At 36.7% G+C, this 21974-nt stretch overlaps 1 protein-coding gene across 1 annotated transcript; it reads left to right on the forward strand.

Annotated features, from left to right (window-relative positions):
• The first annotated feature begins 1284 nt into the window (after nt 1–1284).
• Nucleotides 1285–19813, forward strand: osbp2b (oxysterol binding protein 2b). The gene is given in 14 exon segments (XM_043238157.1): nt 1285–1386; nt 7181–7384; nt 7387–7419; nt 12875–13073; nt 13206–13329; nt 14077–14143; nt 14661–14813; nt 15641–15832; nt 16342–16462; nt 17017–17120; nt 17412–17510; nt 17705–17889; nt 18697–18917; nt 19619–19813. Coding segments are annotated over 14 exon segments (1947 nt in total). The 3' UTR covers nt 19762–19813.
• The last annotated feature ends 2161 nt before the right edge of the window (nt 19814–21974 follow it).

Raw genomic sequence — 21974 nt, forward strand, 5'->3', positions numbered from 1 at the left:
CCAAACTATATTAAAACATTTAAAACATTTGTTTCTTTTTCATTGTAATTATATTATGAAATGTCATTGCAGAATACATCGACAAACAGAAAGTTTAAAAAGTAATTCATTATAAATGTAGCATTATAAATGGTTTTACTGTAAATTATGATTATTTGAATGAACCCTTGCTAGGTAGAAGCCTTCTTTAAACAGTAGTACGGCTCACAACTACCTGCTGCAAGTTTGTGCTTCTTCATTGTATGCACGATGTTACATGCTTCATTCAGCAGTTTATTAAGTGATTTACAAAGAACCACAACTGCAATTGTTTTATTTTTGTCTGGCTCTCTCAGATATCCATTGTCCCTGTGTTTTTTACCAATGTGAGTCTGATCTGGTTTTTTTTGTTTTTATTGTTGCATTCATAAATGGTATACTGTGAGGTTGTACTAGTATGTGATAGATTATGATTGGTATGATGTGGTCTTATGTTACAGGCATGGAGTGTCACGACTCTTTAGTTGCAGGAGAGAGATCAATGAAAGAATTCCTGAGCTCCTCATACAGCAGCGGTGTGACCTTCAACAGAATGTGATATGAGATGTAGATGAAACTATAGTAATAACAATGTTAAGTGGTCTCTATATATGCTGTAGGTCAATCTGCTATTGAGGAAACAGGAAAATCTACTTACAAATAACTTTAAAGTATGAGAAAATGTTTTCAAATGGAAAATGGATACTCAGCCTTTTAAAGGGATGGTTCTGGTGTTTTCAGAAATTAAAGTAAGTATTGTTTGGTTACCAATGTCTTTCAAAGTTTTCTTCTTTTGTCATCATATATATATGATCAGAGATTTAGAGAATTGTTATAACCTTTATCGATCCTTCTTCACGAATGGACAATTCAGCAGATTTTTCATGGAGGGATTTTGTCACTTTTGACACACTTTTGACAAAAGGGAGTATTCAAAGCCATTTTTCCTGATTTTAGTGGTCAAAATTTTAGTGGTAGCTTTTAAAATAGTATTTTACCTTTCTCTCTGGTCATTTATTGCAGCAAGCAGAATGAACGAGCTGAGGAGCTGCTTTCTAACACCACAAAAACAGTTAACTTATCCTATCAAAATAAACATGTAACATATAAAAAAGGTGCACCGATGCAAGTTTCTAGTCCTGTGTGTAAACTATGGCATCGCAAAGTTTATTTATTTGTTTATTTATTTCAATATTGTGAAATGGTCAGTGTGAGAAAAACAACTGAGTCTCAGTCTAGTCTTCAATCTTGCAATGTCATGTAATAATGGACTATTTCACATACAGAGATGAAGGAGAAGATGATGACATTGCTAAAGAGGAGGAGTCTGATGACAGGCTGTTATATGCACAGGTGTTGTTTCTTGAGGTACACTATTTGTGGTATATAAACAAACATGGGTTCAAAAGTTCAGAGACTATGCAGAAAATCAAGGTCCTTTTAGGGCAACGTTATAGCCCAGTAATGATGCAGTATAGCGTCTTCGTGAAAGTAAAACTTGTGAAAGTGAAACTGTCTCAATTTAAACCCATTTTTTCAAAATTCCCTTCATGAAAATCAGCTATTAGCCAACTTCAGATCACTCATAACTTTTGTTCACGGGCCGCTGGCGGACAAAAGAAAAAGTTTATCATGATATCACAACTAAAAATCCACTTAAGACATTATTGCATAATTAAGTTTTTATCTGTGAGTGTAAATACAGCTCTGGAGAATGTGTGATTTGTTTCTCATTGACAGTTATCAGAGCGAAGGATCTTGCTCTTGATTTTGAAACTGAAAATGAAGCACTTGTCTCCTCTATGTCCTCCTCCACACAAAAATCAATAATCCAGTTATACAGCAGTCTGTTTATTTAGTCAATAACCTCATATGTTTTAGAAAACACCACATGTCAGTTTTTAAGCTATGAATACATTCTCATTTTTCTCTCTGTTGTAAGTTGAATGAGATCAGTATGTTGGAGACAGTTTTACAGTGCGACAAATCAGCTATGCAAGTTTGTGTTTAGATTGGATTAAAAAATGCATCGATACTCTAATCAAAACATCTTGTGCACTTACTTGAAAAATTCTAAGTATTTTCAAAAGTTGCTTTTAAAAAGAGTCATTTCAGTTACACTGTAACAAAAAATATCTTACCATATTTAGCTATTTTCAGTTAATGCGCAGGACTTTGGTTGTTTATGAATTTACATGCAAGCTGGGATGATACTCATTTCAGCATGTGATTCATGAGTTTAGTAAGTTTAACCGAACCAAAACCAAATCATTTTACTCCGCAAATTATTTAGAACATCAAAATTCTCTGTTAGAAGCATGATGTAATGTCATTGTTGTTGTGTCATTAAACCTCAAAAGTCATTGTAACTCTAATTATAGCTGTGTTAGTGACCATTAACACCTTTAATACTCAGTTTAGACATCTTATAGTGAAAAAGTAGTAATTTACAAATGAGAATGCCTGTGATTTAGTTAACTGTTGACTTGTCATTATACGACAACAAGTACTGCTGATCTCCAGCAGTGGTGCCAGTCCTTGATATAAAGTGTCACATCAATCACCACACTTTTAAATCAAGTTACCTTTCATTCATTCATATCATTCAAGGATTTTCTTTACCTAACCTAGCTTGGTAAAACCCTGTTTTTTAATTTTTTTTTTTTTTTATTTCAGACGCATTACAAGATTTGCTAGTTTCATTTGTGTCCTAACATGACTCAATTTGTAAATTCTGTGTGGTGACTGAAAGTAGAAATGACAGTGATTATTCAGAGCCCTTAATCAGGCTTTACTGATTTGTCGCATCAAGATATGGCTGAGACTGTCTAGTGTCAGTTTTTGGTTATCCTTAATGATCTGATACCACTTGAGAGATGTTGAGTCTTAAGAAGAACAGAAGTAGAAAAAAAAAACATGCCAGCACCTGTTTTTCTAGTACATTTAAACGCAGCATTTATGCGTTTAGCAGATTCTTTTATCCAAAACAATAAAATTATGTAGATTACGTGAGCACTGCAATGAGCAGAATGCTGTTCCGTTTGTTCCAACTTCCAGAGCCTATCAAACAAACGATTAAAACTATGCATGCCTCCCTGAGAGATACATAGAGGAGGAAAAGATTGGCTTGTCACCACTGATTCTGACAAACTCTCCAGATGCATGATTGAGAGTATTCTTAACAACTGCATCACTTGCCTGCTACAGAAATCCTTCTGTATTTTAATGCCACGGAACTGCAGAAGGTGATATGATGACGATCCATCACAGCACACAGCATCTATGACATATATTTAGATAGATGACTTAAGATGACTGGTCGCTCTTAAAAGACCAGAGGGCATCCTAGTCATTATTCTACAATCTGAGAAACAGATGTGCATGTTAGATGTTGTTTTCATTCTGTTCAACAGTATTATGGCTTGACAGGTTATTTTGCCAACGCCTTATTGGCTTATAGTGTTATACATTTATTATTCATATATCTATTTTGAAACTTAGCACTCATTGTATGCCATTATACTGCCTTAGTCGTTGTCTGTTACCTTCTAATAACTGCTCATTTCAAGCAGACTGGAAAATAGCCTCTAGATTTCTGAGTTAATGAAGATGCTGTGAGGTGATATGCATTAGTTTTATATGCTTGATAGACTTAGCCAGAGACGCATTAAACAGTGCCATCTGCTCATTGGTAGTGTTACATAATCTATATCTGCATCATCATGTTTCATCTGTATCTGTCCAATTGATCTGGCTGCTCAGGTGCTGATGTTCCTCGCCTTGCAGCTTGTATCCTCAAGAGACATGAAAGCTGGTGAGATTGCATCCATAGATCATATATAAATAACTGTAAATAATCATACAAGTTGGATACACTTGATGTGCTTTCTAAAGAGATTTGGCAGTTAGAAATTCTGCTTGACATGCACTTCTGTATGATTTTTTTTTTATGCATTGGAGCGAGAGTCTAGTGGCATTCAGTTTTTATAGTAAATTATAATCTATAATTTATAGAGGTATAGTCTTTCCCACATCACTTACTGTGTAATAATGACAAAATAAGCAGGGAAACAAACAAAAATGTACTTGCCATGCAGCTTTGCTACCATAGTGAGACACTCTATCACTATTTTAGCCATAACTTGTTTGGTAACCCTACAGTGACAGAGCTGGGACATGGTTTATTTCCTAATTCTTCTTATAAATTCTATTTAATCTTTTGAGTAAAACTCAAAACTGTTTTAAATCCTACATGAATGTGTGAATCATTGCTGGCGTGTGGCATTACTACAGTAAATCTTGGATGTATGAAACCAGCTTATACATTTATTAATTCGTGAGTTATTCCCTTTGTCAGATTTATGACCACACTATTGCACTGGTAGGTTATGCTTCTGGACATATTCACTATACATCATACTTAGTTTAATGTTCCTATTTCAGGTTTACAGCTGAGCTCATAGAAAAATGTATGGTCAAAAGGTTGTAGAAAAATATGATGTGCAAACATACATGGGTTCTTACAAGTCTGATTTGATGTAATAGTTATTCTATCATCCATGTTAAGCTGATTTTAGATTGTAAACAGGTCAGACAGGGCAGAAAATATGCATGTGTTTCATTTAATATTTACTACTACTTTCTGTATTGTTATTTGTAAATAGATTTTTGTGTAAAAAGTAATGATGACTGTGATATATATTTAGAAACAGATTCAACTGACTGGTGCCTTGCAGCAGGTTGTAAGCCTGTATGTTATAAAACAGCAAGCCAATCGTGGTCCTTCTGTCAAATGTTCCCATACTGAGTAGCTGCTGTGGAAATTAGCTGTAATCTCCAGTACACAGCAGTTTTACCCTATACCAGCTGCACATTACCCCCAGACTTCTTCATCAGCAGCTCTTCTAAAGCTGAAAGGTGACAGGGTGAAAACTACTCTTAATGTAAAGCTGAACACTAGTGTGCTAAATTAGTATCTAAAATAATATACAAATAATGACATACAGTAATGGATATTTTATTTACAGTACACATACACACACACACACACACACACACACATATATATATATATATGTGTATATATATATATATATATATATATATATATATATATATATATATATATATATATATACTATATATATGTATGCTGATCCAGATATTACACCTACACAATCGAATTTGCATGCATACTGTGCAAGTGAAACCTATACACTGCGTGCAAATCACTTAGTATGGTAATATGCATATTCTTCTGTCAGCATTCACCCAGCTGACAAATATGTGATGTATGTGAAGAGTCAGCCAGTGTGAGCGTGTCTGTATGTTAGTAGCTAATGGAACTAGAGAAAAGAAGCTCTAGAAATGGACTATTCGGTGGCGTTTCCCATGTCTTCGTTTAGACCACACTCAATTCTGTTGCTGTTGGAATTAAAATAGTCAATAACTGTCTCAAGGCCAGTGCTGATCTAATCCATGAACAACAATGAACCAAGAAGTAGAAGAGGCCTTTTTAATACAAAATAATTGTCTGAGTATTAAGTCATAGAAGATATTCATTTTAGAATGGCATCTATTCAACTTTCTACAAGAAGTGCCCACAAAGGACTCTTACTCTTCACTCCTCCTCCAATGTTTTCATGTCTACTTTATATTTATTGTTGTCGAGTCCTTGCAGGAAAAAATTATATATTCAATCTAGGCCTGAGTTTCCCATGACAGCTGCTCTGCTCTGTGCTGAGGGAGGAACAAACACAGTCAATCAATCTCACCCATACCCTGCTCTGCCGCTCTGAATGAGGATGCCATGTCCACTCTTTTCTCCCACCACGCGCTCTATGCCCACATCTTTTTTCCCAGTTTTTCTTTTGTTGAGCGACAGATGGCGACACCGTTCTTTCTTTGAGAAATTGTCTTCTAGTACATTGTGATCATAATACTCGCGTGTCTGTGTGTCTGTGTGTCATTGAGATCTACGATGGCTCTGATCCTGTTTTCTCCATTTTGCCTAAAAATGTATGCCTCTTGTGTCATTGGAAGGGAGCCATTGTGTGTGTGAGGTGTCCACACATGTAATGAGCTTTAAAGAGTGCAGCTGTGGAACAGTGCATAGGGGAACACAATTCAGCATTCAAATTATTTATCAAATTATTGTAGCCTAGTGATGCCTTTAGTGACCAGTAAAGTAAAATTACTTTATTTGATTTTTGGCTCTTTTTTTAAACTGGCAACTATTGAAATGAATGCAGCATCAGATAAAAGTGTACACTCCTCAAGATAACTTAGAATAAAAGATATGGAGGTGTTTTGCGATAGTATGTCTATTCAGACCTCAATACATTTTAATTTTTGGGGGAAAGCTTTGCATGTAAAATAAATATTGTGTGCATTCTCCAGTAGTGAGGATGGCATCATTTTGTAGGCCATCAGTGTTAGTATTACATTGGTTTTTCACGTTTAGGATTTATCAGTTGGCTTTGCTCGATTATTGTGAAATTGAAGCATGAGTGCAATCAGCAGACAAAACGGTCTGATGTTAGGCAATAAACCAAACTACCATCACTTCAGTGTCACCAACCTTTATGTAGTAGAAAACTGAGCTTGTGCTAAACACAGACCTTTTTTTTAGACATTTAGTAAAAAAACATTGATTGTGGACAATGGAACCAGAGGTTCCCAAATGTTGACTAACAATTGACAAAACGTTTTTGGTCAAAATACTAATTTCTTTGGTGTAAAACGTGGAAGTGATAGACCTATTTGTTTGTGCTTCTTTGAGTCCAGAATCTACATATCAACAGATGAGTCTTGCCAGTGTGTGTTCTCCCAGTAGCATGAAAGCTTAATTAGGGAGCCCATTTTTATCTGAGACTTCTAGGTTTTCTTAACAGGTAACATTTTGTGTGTAGTCACTATGTATTAGCGCTCCACCATCTGTGCATGTGTGCTCTGTTTGCATAAGTGGTATTAATATGTGCTCAGGTGCCTGCTGTTAGGGTCTGTAAAATCAGCATTAATTAATGAGGGAGATTAGGAGGAGCTGTGGTTCAAAAACAGCTGGAAAACACATAATGGGGACATAAGAGCAGTTTTTAAAGCATCATGTACTCCCAATCTTGTGTTCTGTGTCTCTCTGTATAGATGACTCTGCGTGGACGAGGAGCCCACCTCTCAGTCAGACCACAGCGAGATCCAGGGCACTCTCAAGACTCTGGCCAGTAAGTTGGATGACTTGAGCACATGCAATGACTTGATAGCCAAGCACGGAGCAGCGCTGCAGCCAGTCTCTGGAGTGAACTCGATGACCCACGTGGTACCTCTGGAGGAGGGAGAGAAAATCAAAGCTGTCAACGAGAGAGCCACTCCTCTTTCAGCATCACACTCAATGCTATGATCAATGTAAAGTAGAACAGATTTTCTGTTTTTACAGTATTTGAGTTGGATCAGGTTTCAATTATAATTAAAGAATAATCATTTTGATCTTCAAGCATAAGTCTGATGCATTATCTTATTTAAAAAAACAACAACTTAAAAAAAAACAATAGAATGGTTGAACAGTAGTATATGTTATTGAAATGTGTGTAATAACAATGTAACAATTGATAAGATCACTTTGATTTTAAAAACATTTCATTCTTGGAGCTGGAGGGTTTAATCCCTTTTTATGAAATAATGAGTCTCAGCACTGTATGAATTTGTTCAAATTAACATCTGGTTGTATTATTGTCTTTAATCATCTTTTGAGTGTTTTTCCTCTGTTCTTAGTGCTACAGTCAATATGAATGAACAATGTTTAGAAATAATGGCTGAAAAGATTGTTCAGTGTCGCTCTAGAGGCAAATGTTATTTGCAGATATCTGGATCAAAGATGATTTTTCTTTTTTTTTTTTGTCTGTAATCAGTGTAGGTACATCCTCCACTGAGCATGATCAATAGAGGTCTAGGAATAGCTCTCGGTTTTACGGATGTCCTCTGTGTCTTTGATCAAATTAAATCACATTCTGGATAGGTATCACTACTCACAGTCAAGGGAAGTCAATATTGAAGAGGTGATTTTTGTCTTGTGTGTTCCATTTCAACTTTGACAGACTGAATTCATCTATCTTAGGTGATGTAATTTCATGCTGTTTATTTGGATTTATGTGGATTTCAATGAAAGGATTTTGAACAAATATACATTTGTTAGTCTTTCACAGCCAGGTAACATTACAGGTAATTTATTCAGGCAAAACAGTGACCACTTTGACAGAAAGTAAAATGAGCAACCAAATTTTCAAGAAACCCTTTTAAAAGTAGTCATTATTTTTAAATAAAATAATATTTATTAATAAACAGAGTAAGATTGCAAATGTCCATGCACATTTATTTGCTGTAAAATGTGATTATGTTCATTTTTTTAGGTGCAATATTGATAAGTTACTTCACAAATGCACGTAGATAAAAGTGGTTGCACTGAAGAAAAGTTTAGAAACAACTGATATAGAGCAAACTATCTCAACATGTACACCTAATTATCTGTGTTTAGATTTATATTCACTATAAGAATCCAAGAGTTCACCAATGTGTTATAGCCTAATAACCTTTCCATCTGTTTCCTAAACTTCTTGAGATTAGCTTGAATCATTAGCCCTGCAGACAGCAGTCAGGTCCTTTGAGTGATGTAATGCCTCCACTAGATCTACATGCTATAACACTTTCATTAAGCCCGGGTTAGTTGTGTGGACTCTTCTATAGTCTTCTTTCTTTTGTCTCTAAAATGATTAATAGCTAGCTGAACAGAAACACACATGCATAATGAAAAGTGCTGAACAGCACTGTGATAGTCTAACTCATTAAAACACTTTGAACAGACTCAGCCGCAGCACTTTTTAGTAATGAGACAAAGAGGAAACCATTCTGATGTTTTGTGTGTGGTCTGATGGACAAAACAGATGATATGTTTAATAATATGCTTCCATATTTGAAACAAGGAGATAGAAGAGATGTTATGTGAATGCAGTCGTGCTCTAGTGATTAGAGTGAATACTGGGAAAATAGAACACTTTCCTACTGCTTGTTATTAAATTTGTGACATTTTAAATCAAGCATTTCTAATACAAAACAATTCACTTGTATTCCTTAAACCTTAAAAAGAAAGCATCTGTTTAAATCAAGGTGTATAATAGCTGGAAAAAAGTAATTCAGGAAAGTAAAAGACACTTAAACCACATTTTAAATTTTTGAATCTATTTGCATTATTAAAAAAATAACAAACCTAATTTGTTTTGCAGTGACACTTACTTAAGTGTCCAAGAGTGAAAAATCTCTCTAGCTCTAAATTTCACTAAATTCAGTGAATGAGTTTTACACACTAAATGAATCACATGGTTCTCCCTCCCCCTCAGCTACTTTAAATGGCATTTCTGGGATATGTGGATGTGCGACACACATCGTCTCTTTCCTCTAAGCTCTTCCTGAAGTCACGTGAGCAGTCTGGGGCCCAGGGCCTCACTCAGCAAAAAAAGTGGAAGTTTGCATATGTTGAAGGTGAGGGAGCTGTAGTTTCGTGAACGTGTGAGGAAGCCGCAGTCACATGCTAAGCGTAGCACAGAGGATCCTCTCTCACAGCAGAGCTCTGGACACTTAGTGCTGACCGAGTCAGGTAAGGGCTGATTTGTTGCTTTGTTTGTGGACTTTAAGGGCACAGAATGGAGAGACCTATACTGTTGCTTTTGAACTATGTTCTGTACAAGGTCTGAAATTAGCACCTGCAAAGTGGCAAATAAATTTAATTGAACCCATGACTTTGACATTGTACAGGATTTTTTTATTTTATCTTCCATTGGCGGATTTGGTAAAGGTGGGTTAGCTTCTGTTAACTTTGTCAGTGTGGTTCCTGATAAATCTAGCAGACTGGGGGTCAGTCAGATGAGTCGTGTCATTGTGCCTCCATATGAGACTAGCGAGATGGACAAAGAAACATTGATCAAGAGAGAGAAGAAGAAAGAGAATACAGGCGCCCAGAGGCAGTGACAGTGTAAAGGCGTGATTGGTTGTGACTGCGAGCTGCCTTAGCAATTTTGTGGCTGCACTGTGAGTCTCAGTTATTAACGTGATTGATGAGCTCTGATGAGAAAGATGCCCTCACAGAAACTGAGTTAGATTGCGGTGGTTATTTTTAGTAAAGCCTATGTGTGGCGTGGTTTATTATTCTTAATAATGAGCGAGAAACGTGATATTTGTCATACATTACACTCATATGTAGTAATGAAATTGCTAGATTTTCAGGTTTCAGTGCTATGGAATTAAAACACGGTATGCGTGATTTGAGATGAATAATGACACTGTATTGTCTAATGCAATTATAACTAAATGTATTCTTACCTAATTAAATAATTTTGCAGCATTGAAGCTGTTTCTTCTGTTCATTACAGAAAAGCTGCTTTAAAGCGATCTTTATTGTATAAAGCTCTACATAAATAAGTGTTACTTGACTATAAAAAGGAAAAATATCACCTGTTTCTCTTCAATAACAAATGAAATAGAGAGCAAATGGAGAATAAAATAAAATTGATCATCTGAGCCAAATCTTATACTGTACAACGGCTGTGAACTCAAATATGTCTAATGAGGTTAAAAGGAGCAAAAACATTTTCCTATTGGTACAAGCATGTGACTGTTTTGTGTCCATGTTACTGACCAAGAGTAACCTCTTTTAGATGCTTGTATTACTCAATGCTGCTAATCTGAGACTCAACAAAAAAGCATGACTCAGCTCATAGACAGTCTGTATGTTTGCGTGTTTCTGAACGTGCACTGGCCATCAGATTTACTCTTTCACTTCCGCTTTGAGTTGAACCACTAGAACTACAACCCATGATCAGATCTTTTCAACATTTGTCGCACACTTGTCGAATATAATTTACATTAATTAACAATAAACTAAAAGTCTGCCAGGAGAGAAAACCAGAAAAAAGAGGAATACAGAAAGAGGATGGTATTTTCACTATCTCTTCCTGGACCAGAGCAGTAATGAGGAAACAGGTGAATTCATTTGTGGTACCTACAGCAGGAGGACAGATAAGATCCCTAGGGAACTGGGAGCCGGGATTATCGTGATGGAGATAGCGAGGGAAAACTGAGAGAGAATGAGAACGTGGAGGCAGCATTTGCTGAATACATTTTGAATAAAATTTTTATTTACAGCTTATGGTAATATATTTGCAACAGAAACAAATGGTATTTACATAACGTTTTAAAGGAATAGTTCACCCAAAAATAATATTTACAGCATATTTTACTCACCCCTGAACCATCCTAGGTGTATATGACTTTCAAGTAGCTTGGGCTTGGGCTGGAGTATAAGTTTAATTTTTAGTTAAGTTATTCCTTTATTCCTTTAAACTCCATATACAGTATATTACTGTAAAATATTTTAAAATTACCAATACACTGTATCTAGGTGTAAATCTCACACATCATGAATCACATAATCTTAAAGATTTTACATACAGTAAATGTGACTCCAGACCACAGAACCAGTTATAAGGATACATTTTCAAAATTGACATTGGATAATATTTGGATATAGTTTTGATATAGACAGTTTTGATATATTTACAGAAGGAAATTTACAACATATCTTCATGGAGCATGATCTTTACTTAATGTCCTAATGATTTTTGACATAAAAGAAAAATCCAAAATTTTTGACCCATACAATGTATGTTTGGCTATTCCTATAAATACAGCCCTTTATAGAGTTAAGACTGGTTTTATAGTTCAGGGTCACAAATAATGTCAACAACAAAATTATAAACATATATATTTAATAAGTTTTAGTTTAAAAAAAAATCTGTTTCTGTTGTTTTTTGAAAATGAATCATTAAAATATTTTAAATCCTTAAAACCAAAGCAGTTTTTGAACTACTGATGCAATCTGAATGTGTTAAAAAAAGTCTCATGAAGAGTATTCACAATTAGAAGCTCTGTAGTGAATGTGGTTACATCATCAAGTTTTAATTTATCAAAGGAACTTGGTTTGTTCCTCTGAGCCAAACAGGAATGATTGTTGATGTTTAACCTGTCCACTATCCAGTCAATAAAAAGCTCCTTTGACAAAACGCAAAGTGAAAGTTTTATTCACCCTTTTTTTTCTCTTTAAACACAAAGTGAAAGTATTTGTGTGCACAAAAACAAACCCAAAACAGCAGGTTTTCACAAGATGCACTTTGAACTCAGGACACAAAACTTTGTCATAACACAAACCAAAAGCAAGAACGAAACAGTATGGCATAAGTCACTGGAATTTAGGCAACTTCCTCGTAGAGTCAGTTCTAACGGAGAGACCCGTTCCAGTGAAGAGGAGTACTGCTGAAGGCTTGGGTGTTATACCATGTAAATAATTATTTTATAGTTTGTGAAGATCATTTACACTATTCGTTTGCACTCAGTATATTTTTTGTTATTGTGTGTACAGTTTGTAAAAATCCTTTACGCAGAATTCATAGTTGTTTTCACTAATTGCTACACTGTTTATGATAAGATTAGAAAAATATTTCTGTGAAAAAATGTCACTTTCGCTTCAGTAATCTTTCTATTTATTCCCTGAGATATATATTATCAGTAAATAAAGTAAACCTTTGTGCATTTGGCACCTTTATCCAGTGCGACTTGCATTGAAGGTATATTAAATCATTTCATGCATTTCTCCCAGGGAATTGAACCCATGCCCTAACACCATGCTCTTCTGTTTCATCTGCGACTGAGGTTGATCTTTAGGAGCAGAAGCAAGCATCCCTGGTCCGAATAGCATTTTTATTTTGTTCCTGAAGCTTCTGCGTATGTGTTGATGTTTTGTGTCTTCCCTGCGCAGGCGTGTCGAGATTTCTTGGACCTGGCAGAGAGCCACAGCCGCAGATGGCAGCGAGTACTTCAGCATGAGCGAGAGCAGCGCACACACCTGGAGGAGACCATCGAGCAGCTAGCCAAGCAGCACAACAGCCTGGAACGAGCCTGGAGAGAGGCCCCCACGCACCCTGTCAACACGCCCGATACACCCACCACCGACACGGGTGAGACGTGCCGCGTGATCATTCATAAATGAACATCATAGAAGTGAATGAGCTCAGTTATGAGACGTGGCATGATGGTAAACCAGCATGACAGTTGTAATTGTATGATTTTGACTACTTATTTGTACACAGGAGTGAGTGAAAGGCCCAGGAAAGAGGAAGCGAGTGATGAAGATGAGGATACAGAGTACTTTGATGCCATGGAAGACTCACCTGCTTTTATAACAGTGACTGCCACGGACCCCTCTCACCACAGGTCAGCTTCATCTCCACTTAACCCAAATATGAAAGTCATATATTTTTCAGCAACATTACGGTAAATCATTTATGACAGAATGTTTTTTTTTTGAGGACAGGTAAAGAAACATGCAGGCGTTCTATTAATAATGAATTCAAAACACATGTCTTTAATTTAATTTCTACTACCTGCTGACAAACAGTACGCCAAAATCATTCATTTCCAATAGAGAGTAGTAAGGGAGCTGCATGGGGTTTCGACCACGTGAATATGCATCATTTTGAGGTCTGATTTATGCTTTGATTGCATTTACATATTAGAACTCATCCGTACGTGACCACCTGATCAAATGATTTGTATTTCAATAAAAATTATGAGCATGAGGTGAAAATACTGAAAGTTTTGCACTAAAACGCAAGTTTTTAAAATAGTTTTTAGTAAAATAAGTGGTTATATGTCTGAAATAACTATTTTTTTAATTAATTGAATTTATAGAATATTCATTATATAATTTTATTAAAAAGCATTTATATTGAATAGCCCTAAAAATACTATGCTTTTAATTTAAAATGTATTGTGTGGATATATTCATGCATTCATTCATTACGGTTGTGAATAAGTTTCAGTTTTTTTATCTGGTGCCAGTAAGAGGCTCTTGTTCACTGGTTCACCTTTATTTCATGTCAAACACAATGTCACACCTTTATTCCGCTTTATTTGTCTGCATCTCATCGTCTTACTGTCTCTCTCTTCCTGTTTGTGCAGACGTTCTCAGAGTAATCTCAGTGGTGCTAGCGGAGGACAGCCCAGTGACTGGAACCAGGAAGACAATGTGAGTAAGACATGAAACAAGAGCTGAAAACAAAAGTTACGCAACAAAGGCACGACAAACACAATGCTAAGGCATTCTAAAATACAAAAAAATCATTTTATGCAAGGGCCTGAAATTTAAAGCTTTTTTTTATTAAACTAATGTGAAGTGGAAGCATTTTCATTAATGGCCTCAGACTTTTTGGACCCCGCTGTATTTCTTGTGGCGTGAAGATCCAGTAGACTCAGCGTGACTGTGAATGTTTCCTCAGGCAGTCTGTGTTCATTACTGACTCTCACAGCTGTTGTTCATCTCAATTAACTGAATCTTAATTAACTGATATCTGCTCCCCTCGTTTCATCTTTTTCTCTGTGACTCACTTTCTGAGACAGATGGAGCATCAGTCGTCTGTCAATGTTTATGCGTTGCGTTCCTCAAGGGCACTGGCCCTTCAAATAATGTCTTTCAACATAAACACATTTCATAAATTTTCAGATGTTTTGTTTAATACAAACACTCTTGTCTGTGTCTTTTTTAGTGTTCCGTGAGCAGTAATGATTTTTCAGGGAAAGAGCTGCAGCCTCACAGGAAGAGGCGGACCCAGATCCCAGAGAAGCCCAACTATTCGCTCAATCTGTGGAGCATAATGAAGAACTGCATCGGCAAAGAACTCTCTAAGATTCCAATGCCTGTAAGTGACATTGGAGATTAAAAAACTTAGAATCAGTGCATTGATGTTCTTTGAGGACATTAAGCGGAATGTGCTCAAATTATATATTATTTGCATGTACATTACTTTTTAAAAGTGTGGGGTCAGTACGTTTTAAAAAGAAATGAATATTTTATTATTCATGCAATAAATGTAAATAAAAATTACAGAAAAGACATACATGTGTAAAAGATTTCTGTTTTACCTAATTTGAACAAGTATATCATCATTCTCACAAAACATTCAACATTGATAATAAATGTATCATGAGCACCAAATCAGCGTATTAGATCATGTGACACTGAAACTGAAGTAATGGTTGCTAAAAATCTTTTGAAGATGTGCCATCAAAGGAATAAATCACTTAAACCTAAAATATATGAAAACAGTTAGTTATTTTAATTTTAATATAATATTTTACAATACTACAATTTTACTGATCATGTAAATGGTGAGCATAATAGACTTCTTTTAAAAACACAAAAAAATGTTATCGACCCCAAACTTTGATTTACCGCTAATCAGGGATCCCGCTTTACTGTGAAATGCACATTAATATATTATACGATTTTTTGCCCAGCCCTATTTTAAAGTAACACAATTAGCTGGATGCTGTCCTTTTAATTCCAAAACTAATTTGCGGAATGGATCTGTGGTCAACAAGACTATTGCAGTATCTCCACATACTCAACAATATGCAGTAATAATGTGAATCGGGACACAAGCAAGGTCTCTTCCTCTCTCCGTGTGTCCAGGTGAACTCAACCAGCCCCTGTCCATGCTGCAGCGCTTGACGGAGGACTTTGGAGTACCACGAGCTGCTGGATAAGGCGGCACGCTGTGAGAACTCTCTGGAGCAGATGTGCCTGGTCGCAGCCTTCTCCGTCTCCTCGTACTCCACCACAGTGCACCGGACGGCCAAGCCCTTCAACCCTCTCCTGGGAGAGACCTACGAACTGGACCGTCTGGAAGAATTCGGCTACCGTTCCCTCTGTGAACAGGTCAGAGTCAAAAGGTCTACGGTAACATATGAGAGCATTTATATTCACCTCAGTAGTGGTTGTTTAGCTAGCACAGGGCACAATTTTCCACAATGTTTTCTCGCATGCGATTATAGAGTTGAATTTGCAGCATCCAATACTCCACACGATCCTTCAGCATTTATTCTAGTATACTGATTTGGTGATGAAGAAACAGTTTTGCTGCCAAATTAATTGCTAGCAAATAAATAGCAGCATATAAATTAGGAATTTAGCAAGAGTGAAGAAATTAAGCAATGTCATTTATTGCAACGCGGCATCACAACATTTATTTTAGGCACCTTCAACCATCACTGAAATGCTTCTCATAAAAGGTTCGGTGATCGGAGGGTAATGATGGTTGAAGGTGACTGTGAGAATGTCAAAATCACACATAGAAAGTGCACACGTCTGGATGAATAAAGATACAGCACCTCTTAGTGGCGAGTTTTATATTCTGCACTCGACTGATATTTGCCTGTATCTTTCAGGTCAGTCATCATCCGCCGGCAGCCGCCCATCATGTGATGTCACAGCGAGGCTGGACCCTGTGGCAGGAAATCACCATCGCTAGCAAGTTCCGTGGCAAATACCTCTCCATCATGCCTCTGGGTGAGTCTCCTCTCTTCTTTTGACCGTCTTACTAACTCACTATTTTTCATATAAACAAATGTGCACATATTTACTACGTTTTTAAGCATTACACAATCTATAAACATTATTTATGCTCGTTTAATTTAGTGTCACAAAGAGGATTCATTCCGTATTTCACTCTTGACTTCAAGGGCCTCGTTTATAAAATGTTCAATTCGATCTTACAATCATTTCTCAGATACGCGTTGCATAGAATGAACGACTGGAAAACGTGCATACGCGTGCATCTCTTTCAGATGTGAGATCTATGAATCACACATGATCTTGAACTTGTGCGCAAATGAATCGTTTTGACCCTCTGCTTTGTAAACGACTCCTAATTAATATCATTAACATACAAAGTATCACCAATCATCATAATTTAGAACAGCGAACTGCAAGAGCAGTTTACTTGTTCACAAACCTGCAATACTCCAAAAATGCAAGTTTAGTTAAATGAGGCCCCACATGATTCGTATGTCATAATGTGCTAATGACACAGTAACACGCTGATTTTCTGTCTGTCTAATCAGGTGCGATCCACCTACAGTTTCATGCGAGTGGAAACCACTATGTGTGGCGTAAAGTCACCTCAACCGTGCACAACATCATTGTGGGCAAACTGTGGATTGATCAGGTTGAACTTCAGACATAAACACTAAAAATGAGGGGAAAAAACAGTTAAACTATGCAGCCAATAAGACTGCTAATGGGATAAATCACCCCAAAATTAAAAAATGTCATCCCCTCATGTCACTGCAAACCTGTATTCTTTCATATTTTCATAATATTTTCTTCTAATGTGTTCAACATATAGAAGAATACAGGTCTGAAATGACATGATAGTGAGTAAATGAAAAAAACACTTTTTCTGTTCAATATCAAAAACACATACCTCCACTGATTCACATTTTCATATTTGTTGCAGTCAGGAGATATTGACATAGTCAACCACAGGACCAAAGAGACCTGTCAGCTCAAGTTCTCTCCAGACAGTTACTTTTCGAGGAAGTCCCACGAAAGGTATGTTCTGAACAAATTGTCCCCGTCCTTTTTCCTGACCCTCTCGCTGTGATTCATGTGCGAGTTACGCTGACAGCAGATGTTTGTCATGGCTAAATCCTCTTTCTGTCCTGCTCTGCCTTCTCTCTGTCTCTTCATGCTTCTGTAGTTCAACCCCAGAGCTTGTTACCCTTGTTCTCCTTGTTCTTCCACTGTAAGGTCACAGGAGTGGTGAAGGACAGTGACTGCCAGGCTCACTACATCCTGTCAGGCACATGGGACGACAAGATGGAGAGCGCCAAGATTGTGCAGAGCAGCAGAGGAAGTAGCAGCTCTGAGGGCAAACAGAAGACTGTCTATCAGACGCTCACACCCAAACTGCTGTGGAAGAAATACCCTCTACCGTAAGACACGGCATTATTGTCAAACAATAAAGCACTGGCCTGCCTCCATATACTAAGTGAACTAACTACTGATATTTCAAAATGAACTTACCACCTTCCTACTGATCGACCAAACCACATGACCTGCAGAATGACACCCTAATCTGTCAACCAAACCATTACCAGAACAAATTAATCTTCCTATGGGACTAACTCGCTATAAGCAGCCTGCCTCCATTAAAACCAGACTAAATACCTTCCAAACTAAGTCTACAGTTAGTAAGTTTACAGTTATGTGGTAGTTACATTGGTAGCTACTTAACTGCCAAACAACTTGAAGACTAAACCTAATAGACTCATTACCAACAGACCAAACTAACTACATGCAGAGCCAACTATCTCTCGACTACCTACTAAAATAAATGCTCAACAAAAGATGCACTATGACATTACCTACCCTAAATCTAAAGGTAGTTAGACTAGTAGTTAGTGTGCTGGGTAAGTAGCTCATTATGTAGGTAACTGCTTACCTACTTACCTGCCAGACTATCTGCAGAAATACCGTAGTCAGCATGAATAAGTATATTCCCTTTAAAGCTTGATCAGTTCTGCAATTACTCTTTACTTAGAAGGCATATTAGGGTTGTTTGGAAACCTATTATCAAAGCAGATATGAAATATCATTATTGTATAGTCTAAACCACACCACCTTCTTCATTTCCTAGTTGCCTAATTAACTAAAGGTGGCCTTGCAGAACAAATGATTAATTTAGATTCTCTGATCATTTTTCATTTGTTTCTCGTTCTCTTCTTCTCTCTATCTCTCAGAGAGAATGCTGAGAACATGTACTGTTTCTCCTCTCTGGCTTTGACCCTGAATGAGGAAGAGGAGGCTGTGTGTTGGACGGACAGCAGGCTCAGGCCGGACCAGCGGCTGATGGAAGCGGGACGCTGGGATGAGGCCAATGTAGAGAAACAGAGGCTGGAGGAAAAACAGAGAGCCACGAGGAGGAGGAGAGAGGCTGAGGCCTCAAAGGCCATCGATGAAGGTGAGCCTAACCGAGTCTTAAAATTTAATTCATGTGATATTCACTTTATTGGACTGTTTTATAAAATCAATATCACATTTGTAATCATTCATTTGGAGAAAAAAAACTAGTCTATGATGACTAAATGCATTGTCAATAAATACATATGATATAAATACAAAAGTCATATGGTAGCATATATTCTCATATCCTGAATTTTGGTCGAAAAAAATCTTCAAAGTTTCCTAATACAAGAACACAAGTTTTGTTTTGGTTTTATGACAACTTTTGATACACTTCAGATATTGACTACTGTAGACTAAATTTATTAATGTATAGTTTTACTGGCAAAAGAAATTGCAATTAAGGATACATTTAAATTCATAGCATTTTAAAAGAAACGTTCACCCATATAAATGCAAATTCAGTCATCATTTGCTCATCCTCGAGTAATTCCAAACCTGTACTACTTTTTTTGTTCTGCTGAACACAAAGGAAGATATTTTGAAGTTTGATAACCAGGCAGTTTTGTGTCAGCATTGACTTTCATAGTAGGAAGAAAAAATACTGTAGTAAGTCAATGGTGACCCAAAACAGCCTGTTTATGACACTATCAATTTCATACAGGTCTGAAACTACTCAAGGGTTAAACTTTCTAATATAAGAACTTACGAAAGGCTGGTGGAAGTGTACCCTGGTGATTTTATTGTTTTGCGTTACAGGACAAGACTTTGAAGGCTACATGCCACTGTGGTTCCACCAGAGGACGGATGAATTGACAGGAGAGACCATTTACGTTTTATAAGGGGGTTATTGGGAGGCAAAAGAAAGACAAGACTGGAATATGTGTCCCGATATCTTTTAAACAAGCAGACAAAGACAAAAGACGAATAACTCATCAGGGCCCTGGGACTGCAGAGGTAGTGGAGACAGGTCACGAACACCTGCGCTGTTTGATCTCTTAGAGTGTGTGTGTGTGTGTGTGTGTAAGTGTGTGTTTGCAGCCCAGTGACATATATCTTTGCCCGACTGCTAAAATGGGAGAACAGAAAAAGGTCACCTCAAAGAGACAGCGTGTAGGAGAGATGCGCAGTTGAACTCTTCTAGCCAAGTGCCGCCCCAGTTTATCTTCCAAAGCAAATCAGGTTCTTTTTATTCAGTACAACCCCATCACAAATGCACTTTCCTCTCTGCCCAGCAATGTACACCAGACTTAGTCTTGTTTATAAAGAGATGATATCAAAGATGCTACACCCCCGTCCCATTCTGGCCTTGACAGCACATGAAGAAACTCACACATGAAGGAGAGACTTACTCGACTGCAACATTTCTGTGAATTGTCCGATTGTTCAGCTTGCACTTCTTTTAGTTTCATATCAGCATTACCATATTTGGGCAATTATTTGTATATCCCAGGAGCACAATCAGGCTCTTTTATTGGACACACAGCTGAAGACTTTCTTTCTGGCCCCGCCCACTTTGCATAGCAAATGACAGTTAAGATTCATCTCATGTCTTTAGTTAACAAATGAGCTTCAGGCATTGTGTCTGTTGTATTTGACAGTGCAGGTATTCGGACACAGACGTGTTTTACACCTATGAATTGTCATGCACATTAATTAGCTGCTTCCTGCATCGGCTCAGTGGAGCCCCCAGTGGTCATTATCATATTACTGTGACTGCCACAGTACAATGCATATCAATGCAATTAAAAAAATACCTTTTTGTACAATCACGATACTTAATGAATGAATGAATGAACGATCAACTAATAAAAGTAAACAAGTCACCTGCTTTACTCACTCAAAGGACATAGCAAACAATCAAAGCAATGCAAAGTTTGATACTCAAAACACAAGCAAACGGCTTGCATTGTGTTCACAGCATGCTTGTATTTATTAGCAGTAGAGAAAGTGGATTAAAAGGGGATTGCTGTAGTCCATGTTACGTTATGGTGATAGAGACAAACATTGTAAATATTTAATATTTCAAATCTGAAATATTTATTTTATGTTTAGCAAGCTCTAAAGCAGTGGATAGACTTGACATCACTGCAGATCAGTTCTCACTTTATTTCTGATTGCTGTCAAAAATATAGAATTAGGCTGGAGGGCTTATTTTGCTCTCGCTAACGTATGAATTTTGTGATAACCATAATTATTACTATTACTATTATGAAGAAAAAGTAATGATGCCATGCCATCCTAATAAATGCAGTTTTTGGTAAAAACCTGAATTTGAACCAAGAGGTTTACTTGGTCAACGTTTCATATTTGACAAGCTGTCTATGTAGGAATATAAATGTAAATATTTTATTTTAAAACTCACTCACTTGGATACCGCCAGGCACTTTTCGTGTCCATATGCATTCGTTAGGAATGTTTTGGTCTCATACAGAATGGCTGAAGGGGGCGTGATGATTTGTGTAGAATTAAAAGGCTTTTTTTTAGGATTTTATGAGCTCAGAAAACAGATGTGTTACTTATTTTCAAAGCATTTGTTAATATTGGCATATCCTTATTTTCCATGTCAGCCCTGGCACACTGAATGAAGCTTAAACAATTTAGAGTTAAATTTCTAATACATGTACATGTCATTTTCCTTAACATTATTTAAGAAAAACATAAAATCTTTTTTTTTTTTTGAGTCACAAGTTCAGCATCAGAGTTGTTCAGAACTATAGAGAAAATAATCTTTGCAACCGAAGGACTAAAATAATTTAAAATATTTGGTTAAAAAAAGCCAAGTCAGTTTTTTGGTGAAATCAATTAAGATTAAATAAAAGTTGTTACAATTTCAGAAAAGAAACAATAAACTCTTACATCTGGAACCTCTTTTAATGACACTCTATTGGAGCCTTTGCTTAAAAATGGCAATGATATTGAGAGTCATTTATTCAAAGTTTTATTACCCCAGCTTCACAGGTTTGATTTTGTGTAATGTTAATATAGAGCATATGCAGAAAGTGGAATGTCAATTACCTAAACGCTGCAACTCACCAACAATAGATAGAAATCAAAGTAAGTACTGTTAATAAATTAAAAAACAAACTGGAATGAATTCAGTGGCTCACAATCC

Source organism: Puntigrus tetrazona, chromosome 5, assembly GCF_018831695.1.
Source record: "Puntigrus tetrazona isolate hp1 chromosome 5, ASM1883169v1, whole genome shotgun sequence".
Taxonomy (NCBI): domain Eukaryota; kingdom Metazoa; phylum Chordata; class Actinopteri; order Cypriniformes; family Cyprinidae; genus Puntigrus; species Puntigrus tetrazona.